This window comes from Copadichromis virginalis, linkage group LG14 (assembly GCF_057382275.1).
Source record: "Copadichromis virginalis isolate Kocher_CV1m ecotype Utaka linkage group LG14, C_Virginalis_male_GT1.1, whole genome shotgun sequence".
Taxonomy (NCBI): domain Eukaryota; kingdom Metazoa; phylum Chordata; class Actinopteri; order Cichliformes; family Cichlidae; genus Copadichromis; species Copadichromis virginalis.
This window is the reverse complement of record NC_140631.1, coordinates 33743846-33756309: the sequence shown is the minus strand read 5'-3', so window position 1 is coordinate 33756309 and position 12464 is coordinate 33743846. Positions and strand designations below refer to the sequence as shown.

Sequence of the window (12464 nt, the reverse complement as noted above, 5' to 3'; positions counted from 1 at the left end):
AACTTCATTAAATACTCTTAACTGACTTTAACTGCATAACACACACGGATCCTCATCAAAATCAAAACAGACCCTCTACCAGTGATTTCAGTGAGTAGACTTTAATTTAGTCATATCCAATTTGGCACACTTTGGAAATAATTCAACAGGTAGTGCCTTACCTTTAGATAAGCCGGCTTATGCCCACTCACGTCAGACCACTGGCTTGTGCCTGTCCGTTCGACAACCTCGGACCATCCAAACCTTTAAATTCCACCCCAATACCACAGGACGAGCCCCCAAGCTGTTACGAGTTCAAATTGGGGATGGACACAAGAGAAAAACCACAATAACAACACTGGTCCGGCCGGGTTGAGTCAAACGATGATTTTAATGCACACACGCGTGGGAGATGGACACTGTATGCAGACAGCCTCAGATCTCAAAATGGTGGAGCATTACTCAAACTCTTATAGCCTCTGGTGCCTCCACCTTATCATAAAAAGCCTAAACATTCACACTCAAAAGCCTAAACACTCACATGCTTTTCTCTCACACGACGCCTAAGCTACAACCTTGGCTCCCTGTTTATCTGCTCCTGCTGAGATGGGGCAGAAAACTCCAGTATACTCTCTCTTCTAATCAGACAAACAAGGCGATGACTTTCTGCGAACAGTATTTCTTATAACTCAGCAGTATAATGCATCATAAAACAATATCATTCATTCACAATAAATCAGCAGTCTACTTTAATGCAAATCAGTTTAACTAATGCAATAGTTGTCAGCTTCTTCTAATTCAGGAGAATAATGCAAACTAAAACTACATAATAATTCACAATCTTTAATTAGGGGTATAACATGGCATAAAATAATATTATAATCTAACAGCAGTCAGCACACCTCACTAAGGGACCACTGCTTTCTGCTGCCACTGGTCCTGCCTCACCTTCAAGAGTGCCAGGGGTAGGGATGTCGAGCACGCTACAGATCAGGACTCTGAGTTGACGTGACAGATTTGAAGAGGGGAACCTCTGCTCTGCCCATGGTTTGATGAGTGCCAATGCCAAAGCCTCCTCTGCATTTGGTTTTCACCTGTCTTCATTGCATTCTCATTGTGAATGATCCATGAGTTTATCACACCAGCATTGATCATGCCATAGAACACGCAAAGGGGCCATCTCTTGGTTTTTCTTCCATAACCATAGTGAGCGCACATCTGGTCAAAAGTATCGACACCTCCCTTTGTTTTGTTGTAAAATTCAATCACTTCGGGCTTACGAGTGGGTCTTATGCTTGGTTGTGTATGCATGGATGACAGGAGCAGTACAACCTTCTTTTTTGAAGCTTTGTCAGGGAGGAAGGACACCAAGGTTAGTTCTTTGGTAAAAAGAAATGCACTGGAGCCTGGCACGTGATTTTCTTTAACTTTCATCACTTGTGGGATCTCCCTTTTGTTTGCTTTTATTGTTCCCACTAAGGTCATGCCACAGTTCTGCAGCAGATCAATCGCCAGTGGCACAGAAGTGAACCAATTATCAGTGGTCACATTCCTGTTTGTATGGTGATATTGTTTGGTCAGCTCCTTGGTGAAATGCTGGCCAAGACTTTGTCCATCCTGTCGTTGTGTTACAAGTTTCCCCAGGTATGGTATTCCTGTCAGCAGGTACTTGCTTTGGGAATCATTGGCAAGGACAAGCTTGATACCATATTTGGCAGGTTTGTTGGGGATGCACATTCTAAATGGACACCTCCCTCTAAATCCAAGCAACTGTTCATCTACAGTTATGTTTTGACTGGGCACATATAAGTTTTTACAGTTGTCAATGAATATTTGCCATATATTTCTAATGGGAGCAAATTTATCCATGGCCTGTCTTTCTTGCCGTGTGTCAGGGTCATCAAATCGGAGACAGCTAAGGAGGAATGAAAAGCGGCCCTCAGACATAGCAGCACGGTACACAGGTGCAGCAGTAGCAGGGTTCCACATTTCTTTAGTAGACAAATGGTTGTCCATCTGGCAACCACTAAAGATACAAATCCCTAGCATTGCACGCACCTCTGCTGGGGTTGTTCTCTGGAAAGTACCTGTTATCTTCCGATACTTCACAACTTCAGCATCAATACGGATGTTCGTCCATGTCACAATTTCGTCGATGATTTGCTCCTCAAAAAATAATGTGAAACACTTCTCAGGGGTGTCAGCATTTGATGCTTCTGGTGTTGGTCCTGGTGTAAAAGCAGGCATCGTGCAGCTGTCCTGGTAGCTGCCAATGTCTGAGGCCGAGAACTCCCCTGGAAACCAGAAGTACTCCTGTAAGACTTGTTTTGGAGTCTCACAATATAGGCCATGTCATCATTCACATGGCGGTGTCCTCTCCCCCTGTGACCCACATCAGGCGTGGCAGGGACCGCATCAGGCGTGGCAAGAACCACATCAGGTGTGGCAGGGGAAGTAAGATGGGCAGTAACCCTAGAGGCAAAAGGTCCTGAGGTGGGAATTTGCCTGGTGGTCAGTCTACTTGAATCACGATGTCGCATTTTTTTTCTCCGATGACTTGAAGTGCTAGGCTCAAAGCCATCACTATCACTGTCATCATCACCCGGTTTTGGAATGTAGTCCACGTCACTTTCGCTGTCATACATCTCTTCTGCTTCCACATGATCAACATCTTCATCACTGCTTTCCCTGAATAGAATCTCTTCTATTTCTTTTTGGGTGAAGTACTTCAGTGGTTTCCTTTTTGGCATTTTTTTCCCTAGAGGACTGCTAGAACTTCACCAGCTAGCTATCTTGCTAGGTATTTGCTGAAAGAAATAATGTGCACAGTTATCTAGCTAGCTTTTAGATAAAAAAAAAGAAAAGAAAAAGAAATCTAATCAGCTAACAATTGCCAAGTTAAACAAACCTTACCTATGTGTTACTCACTAGCTGGGATGCCAGAAACACTAAACCTGCAACAGGGTGACAGCTGTAGTTGAAGAGGGACAGTAAATATGGTGAGCCTGAATGTTGTCACCCTTGAAATGCGGCAAGCTCGCCTGATTTTATACACTAACACTATCACCGGGTGAAATCCACCCAAAACCTACTTTATCCTCTATCACTATTGCCGGGTGAAATTCACCCAAACACATGCCTGTAGGAAAAAGCGGGATTTGGGGTAGGGAAACACCCACGCCTTCAAAGACAATGCTGAAACTACCCAGAGACCCACCACACTCAGACAAACGCAACATATTGAAAATTATGTAAATACATTTGCTCGGGTGAAAATCACCCGGCGATAGTGTTCTAGGGTTAAAAATGATAAACCCTGTCCAGCATGTTACTTAAAGAATATGGAATCATAACAGAGACGCTGTACACATATGTCTGTATTTAATTCTTTGTATGTCTACCTAAATACACAGTGACACATCATAAACATATACAGCAATAGTTTAATAAGTTTCAACAATATACTGAGTCTATGTCTATAACATCACATACTATTTTATAATCATTACATCTTTATAATGAAAGCAAAAATTTAATTAGATTTTGCACATCTTAAAAATTAGATGACAGGATACTAATGAAGGCTTGACTTGAAAAACAAAACAAAGACAAGTTAAAAAATGTGTCTTGCCTACATGCAAATGTGTAACTGTGGTTACGGGTTCAAGGCAACAGCTTCAACAAAAACCATCCTGATATGTCTAATTACTAATATGTACTAAAGTAGGAATATGTATGTATTTTCAATGATAGCAAAATTTGATTGATTTCATACAACCTATGTTTAATATTGTGGGTAAACAGCATACTTTTACACTTTTACAGATTTTGAGCATTACACCTTAAAAGAGAAGTAACATTTTTCAGTACAATTCGCCATAATTATGTACAAAATATATGTACATAAAATAACATTGTGAAAAGCGAGTAGTCTACTTTCATAAAAGTGTATGAGAAAGAGATATCCTGATTTTGGCTTATCGACTTATTTCTCAGAGTTACATATTAAAGGGCAAGCTTTATCTCTAATCCGATTTTAGTTTTCTTCAGCCTCTTCATCAGCATGTGTTTAATGTCGCGAGTCTTGAAACAGTATATGACTGGATTAACAGCAGCAGGAAAAAGACTGTACAGCAATATCAACCCAATGCGGACATCTAAACTGAAAGAAAATCCAAAAGCATTAGCCACATAAACAAAACATCTGGGTAGATAAAAAAGACATGCGATAAATATTTGTGAAGTACAAGTGGATAAGGTTCTTTTGCGCCCTGCAGAACTGGACATTTTCATAATAACCACAATAATAGAAATGTAGGAAAACAAAATGAATGCAAGAGGAAGCAAAAGACAAAACATGGCTAAACAGAGTGAAGTGACTACAACAATTCTAACATCGTCTCCACAAGCCTGGCTTACTATGGATATGTGGTCACAGTAGCACTGAACAATGATGTTTGATTTACAGAAAGGTAAAGTTAGGGCATGGAGTACAACAGCTATCATCAAAGGCAGAGGTATGAACCAAGCAAACCCACACAACACAGATATGACACTGTTTGTAATTAGAACAGGGTAACGAAGAGGAATACATATTGCAACAAATCGATCAAGAGCCATTACCAGCAAGATGAAAGATGTTACTGATCCCAAATAATGAACAAAGAACATTTGCGTAAAACAGCCATAAAATGAAATAACACTATTGTCAAACCAATATTTTGACATGATTTTTGGCAGTGTCACAGTGCCAAATGTCAAGTCATTCAGGGCCAGGTGACAAAAGACCAGATATGTTGGCTTTTGCAGGGACTTTTCATAGGCAACAAATGATAAAATGAAAATGTTCCCCAATGCAATTGCTAGGTAAACAAAAAAAAGAAAAGTTGATATGGGTCCATAATACTGTGGTGAAAGTCCAGGAAATCCAAGGATGAAGAAGCTTTTCATCCTTGTTACATTGGTGATCATAATTTCAGTAACAAATTTGATTAGAGCTTTGAAATATTGATATTAGAATATACTACTAACATGCACTATAACATTTATACATTAATCATTTTTCAGAAATCATTAAAAAAAACCTATTTAAAAGGTGGTCTTAGAAAAAAGCAATTAATTAGATGATCTCTGTTACATACTTTGAGTATGGCTTTTGCTTCTGATTGCAGCTCTATATTCAAAAGAGTGTCGGGGTGGTAGGCAGCATCCATCTTTTATGAGGTCTGACCTGTTGTATCCTCAATGGACACCCTTCAGCACATCCTTCTCTCTTCCTGCTAAGCTAGCTTGTAATAAATTATTCTTGGTCAAAAAGTGCTGTTCCCTGAAGATTTGGCAGTGCATTGGCTGCAAAATTCCATGCCAATAACTGAAGTCTGGAGAAACGAGTACTAAACAAGAGTGTACATAAGTAAAGTAAGTCAGTAAAATTTTATTTATATAGCACCTTTCAAGATAAAATCACAAAGTGCTTCACCAAAGCTAAAACATAAAAACAAAAATCAGCCAAAGGCAAGTTTAAAAAGATGAGTTTTTAGCTGTTTTTTAAAAGAGGTGAGTGAGTCCACAGATCTCAAACTCAATAGGAGAGAGTTCCAAAGTCTGGGGGCCATAGTTACAAAAGCTCTGTCACCTTTTGTTTTCAGCCTCGTGTGCTGGACAACAAGCAAGCCCTCATCACATGACCTCAGGGGCCTGCTGGGGATGTAAGGATGTAAAAGATCACTGACGTATTTTGGTGCTTGTCCATGCAGAGTCCTGAATGTCAAAATCATAATCTTAAAGTGGACTCTGAATTTTATGGGGAGCCAGTGCAGCTGGATCAGCAGGGGTGTGGCATGGGAGTACTTGATAGACTTGGTCAAAGCCTTGCGGCAGCATTCTGAACATCCTGCTGATGTTCCAAGGAGGTATTACATAAACAGGTGAACAAGGAATTACAAGAGTCCAAATGAGAGGAAACAAATGCATGAATGATCATTTTCAGTTCAAAGCATGAAACAATAGGACTCAGCTTCGCAATGTTTCTTAAATGGTAAAAACAGGAGCGGACCAGAGATTTAACATGAGCGTCCAATGTCAGAGCTGGGTCAAAAGTAACACCAAGATTCCTAATAGAAGATTTTGCAAATAAACCAAGAGAGCCTAAAGATAGAAAGACGATGATTATTAAAAAGGTTTTATAATAAATCAACATTGTTATAGGAATGTAAAAATAAATTAACAACATCAGAAAATCAAAAAATCACCTTCCATGGCTCTAAAACATTGGAAGCATCAGTGCCTATCAGTAGCTCCACCTCTGCATCAATGTCGTGAAGTTTAACAGGTTTAAGATGAGGCCACTGATCAATGTTGCCTTGCTGGGGAATATTGACTGTAGAAACTGGCATGGTCTTTTGAGTCAAAACATCTGGCAGCGGCATGAAATCATTTGCTTCCAAACCAGACAGAACTTGTGCACTAACAATCCTATCTTGACTCATTATTCTCAAAAGGATATTGGTCTTTTTACCTTTTAGATTCAGTCTTTTTGCCAGGGTTTCTGTACAGAATGTACCTGAACTTCAAGGATCCAGGATTTCTTTTGTTTGACAGACCAAACATCCCACAATTAAAAGTCCACAAGCCACTGCTGCACTGAGATAATATTTCGTACGCAGGCAAAAGAAGTCCACTGTCCAAACTTGAAAGTTGCGTTTTTATGATTTATTTTATCCAGTTTGGCAAGCAATAACAAGATCCATTTTTGTTACTTCCTGCTGCTTCTCCTGCTCTGGTAAAAAAAAAAATACATAGGCCCACCCCAGTGCATGCTGGTCCTATACCTGTCTCTTTATTTATAGAAACAAAATGGCCCTAGAGCTCTTAGTGTCCAGTCCAGCATGTTACTTAAAGAATATGGAATCATAACAGAGACGCTGTACACATATGTCTGTATTTAATTCTTTGTATGCCTACCTAAATACACAGTGACATATCATAAACATATACACCAATAGTTTGATCAGTTTCAACAATATGCTGAGTCTATGTCTGTAACATCACATACTATTTTATAATCATTACATCTTTATAATGAAAGAAAAAATTTAATTAGATTTTGCACATCTTAAAAATTAGATGACAGGATACTAATGAAGGCTTGACTTGAAAAACAAAACAAAGACAAGTTAAAAAATGTGTCTTGCCTACATGCAAATGTGTAACTGTGGTTACGGGTTCAAGGCAACAGCTTCAACAAAAACCATCCTGATATGTCTAATTACTAATATGTACTAAAGTAGGAATATGTATGTATTTTCAATGATAGCAAAATTTGATTGATTTCATACAACCTATGTTTAATATTGTGGGTAAACAGCATACTTTTACACTTTTACAGATTTTGAGCATTACACCTTACAAGAGAAGTAACATTTTTCAGTACAATTTGCCATAATATGTATGAAATATACACATAAATTAAAAAAAAAACAAGAGTGGAATCCATGTTTGGGAGGAAAAATACTGAAAAGGGGCTACATTGTGAAAATCATCACGTCTTTACTCTCATAAGTGTCTGAGAAAGAGATATCCTGCTTCTGACTTATCGATTCACTTTTCAGAGTTACATATTAAGGTGAAAGCTTTATCTCTAATTCAATTTTAGTTTTCTTCAGCCTCTTCATCAGCATGTGTTTAATGTCGCGAGTCTTGAAACAGTATATGACTGGATTAACAGCAGCAGGAAAAAGACTGTACAGCAATATCAACCCAATGCGGACATCTAAACTGAAAGAAAATCCAACAGCATAAGTCACATAAACAAAACATCTGGGTAGATAAAAAAGACATGTGATAAATATTTGTGAAGTACAAGTGGATAAGGTTCTTTTGCACCCTGCAGAACTGGACATTTTCATAATAACCACAATAATAGAAATGTAGGAAAACAAAATGAATGCAAGAGGAAGCAAAAGACAAAACATGGCTAAACAGAGTGAAGTGACTACAAAAATTCTAACATCGTCTCCACAAGCCTGGCTTATTATGGATATGTTGTCACAGTAGCACTGAACAATGATGTTTGATTTGCAGAAAGGTAAAGTTAGGGCACGGAGTACAACAGCTATCATCAAAGGCAGAGGTATGAACCAAGCAAACCCACACAACACAGATATGACACTGTTTGTAATTAGAACAGGGTAACGAAGAGGAATACATATTGCAACAAATCGATCAAGAGCCATTACCAGCAAGATGAAAGATGTTACTGATCCCAAATAATGAACAAAGAACATTTGCGTAAAACAGCCATAAAATGAAATAACACTATTGTCAAACCAATATTTTGACATGATTTTTGGCAGTGTCACAGTGCCAAATGTCAAGTCATTCAGGGCCAGGTGACAAAAGACCAGATATGTTGGCTTTTGCAGGGACTTTTCATAGGCAACAAATGATAAAATGAAAATGTTCCCCAATGCAATTGCTAGGTAAACAAAAAAAAGAAAAGTTGATATGGGTCCATAATACTGTGGTGAAAGTCCAGGAAATCCAAGGATGAAGAAGCTTTTCATCCTTGTTACATTGGTGATCATAATTTCAGTAACAAATTTGATTAGAGCTTTGAAATATTGATATGAGAATATACTACTAACATGCACTATAACATTTATACATTAATCATTTTCCAGAAATCATTAAAAAAAGCTATTTAAAAGGTGGTCTTAGAAAAAAGCAATTAATTAGATGATCTCTGTTACATACTTTGAGTATGGCTTTTGCTTCTGATTGCAGCTCTATATTCAAAAGAGTGTCTGGGTGGTAGGCAGCATCCATCTTTTATGAGGTCTGACCTGTTGTATCCTCAATGGACACCCTTTAGCACACCCTTCTCTCTTCCTGCTAAGCTAGCTTGTGATAAATTATTCTTGGTCAAAAAGTGCTGTTCCCTGAAGATTTGGCAGTGCATTGGCTGCAAAATTCCATGCCAATAACTGAAGTCTGGAGAAACGAGTACTAAACAAGAGTGTACATAAGTAAAGTAAGTCAGTAAAATTTTATTTATATAGCACCTTTCAAGATAAAATCACAAAGTGCTTCACCAAAGCTAAAACATAAAAACAAAAATCAGCCAAAGGCAAGTTTAAAAAGATGAGTTTTTAGCTGTTTTTTAAAAGAGGTGAGTGAGTCCACAGATCTCAAACTCAATAGGAGAGAGTTCCAAAGTCTGGGGGCCATAGTTACAAAAGCTCTGTCACCTTTTGTTTTCAGCCTCGTGTGCTGGACAACAAGCAAGCCCTCATCACATGACCTCAGGGGCCTGCTGGGGATGTAAGGATGTAAAAGATCACTGACGTATTTTGGTGCTTGTCCATGCAGAGTCCTGAATGTCAAAATCATAATCTTAAAGTGGACTCTGAATTTTATGGGGAGCCAGTGCAGCTGGATCAGCAGGGGTATGGCATGGGAGTACTTGATAGACTTGGTCAAAGCCTTGCGGCAGCATTCTGAACATCCTGCTGATGTTCCAAGGAGGTATTACATAAACAGGTGAACAAGGAATTACAAGAGTCCAAATGAGAGGAAACAAATGCATGAATGATCATTTCCAGTTCAAAGCATGAAACAATAGGACTCAGCTTCACAATGTTTCTTAAATGGTAAAAACAGGAGCGGACCAGAGATTTAACATGAGCGTCCAATGTCAGAGCTGGGTCAAAAGTAACACCAAGATTCCTAATAGAAGATTTTGCAAATAAACCAAGAGAGCCTAAAGATAGAAAGACGATGATTATTAAAAAGGTTTTTTAATAAATCAACATTGTTATAGGAATGTAAAAATAAATTAAAAACATCAGAAAATTTAGCAGCAGTAGAGGAATTTAAGATGCAAGAGCTAACCACATGTCAAATAGGAGAGAGAGACAGATGGAAAGACAGGAAAAAACAATACAACAATGTCCAAAATAAAAATGTCCTCAGAACTAATAAAATCACTGGTTAATCCTTGTCAGGGTTTCTGGGTCGTTGACCCAGTATTTTCAGTTCATGTTCACTGTTTATCTACTGCCTGTTCCACTTCCTGTTTTATTGTGTTAGCCTTGGTCTGTGTGCATTATGTTCAGTCCTCTTCCCATTTATCATTAGTTCATTATGTTCCGCTGTGTACTCACTGGTCTCTCATTATCATCATTATCATCAGTCTGTGTATTTAAGCCCTCTGTTTCTACTCGTTCACTGTCGTGTCATTGATGTTGATGTTATGTTGTCCTTCCCGTGTGTTCCCTCAGTTCAGTCAGCCATTCAGTTGTCCAGCCAGTCAGTGTCCGTTCACCCTCTGTTCATCCACTCCTTAAAATAAACCTTCACCAGTCTTCACCTACCTGCGAGTCCTGCATTTGGGTTCCTTCTTCCTCACCTCCACACAACACCTGACAATCCTAAGGTAAAAACAAGGTCCAGTGTGTGTCCTTTGGTGTGTGTAGGGCCAGACACATTCTGTGTAAAATGAAAATAATCCATGACGCCAAGGAAACTTCTGGCAAAGAGGTCAGAGTCATCCTCAATGTGTATATTAAAATCCCTGACTATAACCAGTTTGGACAGCTTCAAAGTGGAGGATAAAAAGTCAATGAACTCCTTTAAAAATTGACCATTTATGCCAGGTGAGCACTACAGTGTCCTCTCTCGAGAGCGGGAGAGGGATAGGCCCTGACCGTCGACACTCCCGGCCCCTGGGCCAGGGACAGGGAGGTGTCAGAAGAGGTGGGTCCAGGTGCTGCCTACATGTCCAGCAGCAACCACGGAGCTTGTCTGGGGTCCACCCATGTGGCATGTGACAGTGACGCAGCAATCACGGCCGTGAATCTAAAAGAAGTCCTGGTTTTCATTGACGATCTCATTGTTTTTGCACCAACTCTTGAGGAACATGAAGCTCGCCTGATGAAAGTTCTCACCAGACTCAAAGATTTTGGCTTGAAGCTTTCACTTGAGAAATGCGTGTTCTTCCAGACATCTGTGAAGTATCTGGGCCATGTAGTGTCCCAGGCTGGTGTTGAAACTGATCCGGACAAGATTTCCACACTCACTTCTTGGCCAGTGCCAAAAAACTTGAAGGAATTAAGATCTTTCCTTGGTTTTGCTGGGTACTACAGACGTTTTGTCCAGGGATATTCAGCCATTGTCAAGCCGTTGCATGATCTCACTGCTGGTTATCCACCTTCCCAGAGGAAACTGAGACAAACTGTAAAGCCAGAGAATTACCTCAACCCCAAAGAGCCATTTGGAGGACGATGGACGCAAATGTGTCAACAAGCTTTTGAGTCCATTATTGACAAACTCACTTCTGCCCCAGTTCTGGCATTTGCTGATCCCAGAAAACCATACACACTCCACACTGATGCCAGTGCCACAGATCTTGGTGCGGTGCTGTATCAAGAGCAGGATGGAAAAAACAGAGTCGTAGCATATGCCAGCAGAGGTCTTTCCCGGAGTGAGTCAAAGTATCCCGCCCACAAATTGGAGTTTCTTGCTTTGAAATGGGCGGTGACTGAAAAATTCCACGACTATCTTTATGGTGCTCAGTTTACAGTTGTGACAGACAGCAACCCATTAACATACCTCTTATCATCAGCAAAACTTGACGCTACCGGTTACAGATGGCTTTCAGCGTTGTCCACTTTCACCTTCAAATTAATCTACAGAGCAGGAAAGCAGAACGCGGATGCTGATGGTTTGTCTCGCCGACCTCATGGTGAACTGTCTGATGATCCTCTGTCACAGAAAGAACGTGAGCGAATCTGGAGATTTGCATGGCAACATCTCAATGAACCAGATCATGTCTCTATTGACCAGCATACCATCAAAGCAGTTTGTGACCGTCATCTGGTGTACAGTTCAAGCACTGATCCTGATCTTGCTCTGGTGTTATCCATGTCTGTCAATGTCAACAGTCTGCCTGACAGTTTCACGGACGACATCCAGTTCACCTCCATGGTACTCCCCCAAATCTCAACAGCTGACCTTGCAGCCAAACAACGCCTTGACCCTGTCATCCGGCATGTCATAGCTCAGGTTGAGCGAGGAGAGTCCCCACCGCCATTCCTGAGGGAAGAACTTCCCGATTTACCTCTATTACTGCGAGAAGTAAATAAACTGGAGCTCCATAACACCCTTCTCGTCAGGAAGAGACAAGTGGGAAGTGACTTCACATACCAGCTAGTGCTACCTGAGTAATATCGACCAGTTGTACTACACCACCTACATGATCAAATGGGTCACATGGGAATTGACAGAACGCTGGACTTGGTCCGTTCCCGGTTTTATTGGCCTAAGATGACGAGTGATGTGGTCAATAAAATAAGACACTGCGAAAGATGCGTGAGACGCAAATCTCCATCTGAACGAGCCACACCTCTGGTCAATATCAAAACCTCTCATCCCATGGAACTGGTGTGTATGGATTTTCTCTCTGTGGAACCAGATCGTGGAGTCAA

At 40.1% G+C, this 12464-nt stretch overlaps 2 protein-coding genes across 2 annotated transcripts; both read right to left on the bottom strand.

Annotated features, from left to right (window-relative positions):
• Positions 1 to 3907: 3907 nt before the first annotated feature.
• LOC146694398 (olfactory receptor 52E8-like) lies at positions 3908 to 5176 on the bottom strand. Its single transcript, XM_085478874.1, has one exon. It carries the CDS (start codon positions 4948 to 4950, stop codon positions 3985 to 3987), a length of 966 nt encoding a protein of 321 aa, XP_085335000.1. The 5' UTR covers positions 4951 to 5176; the 3' UTR covers positions 3908 to 3984.
• A 1954-nt stretch (positions 5177 to 7130) lies between these two features.
• Positions 7131 to 12191, bottom strand: LOC146694397 (olfactory receptor 52E8-like). Its single transcript, XM_085430543.1, has one exon. The coding sequence runs from the start codon at positions 8562 to 8564 to the stop codon at positions 7599 to 7601; it is 966 nt and encodes a 321-aa protein (XP_085286669.1). The 5' UTR covers positions 8565 to 12191; the 3' UTR covers positions 7131 to 7598.
• Between the last annotated feature and the right edge of the window lie 273 nt (positions 12192 to 12464).

What these genes read in the sequence shown, in the direction of transcription:
- LOC146694398 (XM_085478874.1), bottom strand. Translation starts at nt 4,950, where the DNA reads ATGATCACCAATGTAACAAGGATGAAAAGCTTCTTCATCCTTGGATTT.
- LOC146694397 (XM_085430543.1), bottom strand. Translation starts at nt 8,564, where the DNA reads ATGATCACCAATGTAACAAGGATGAAAAGCTTCTTCATCCTTGGATTT.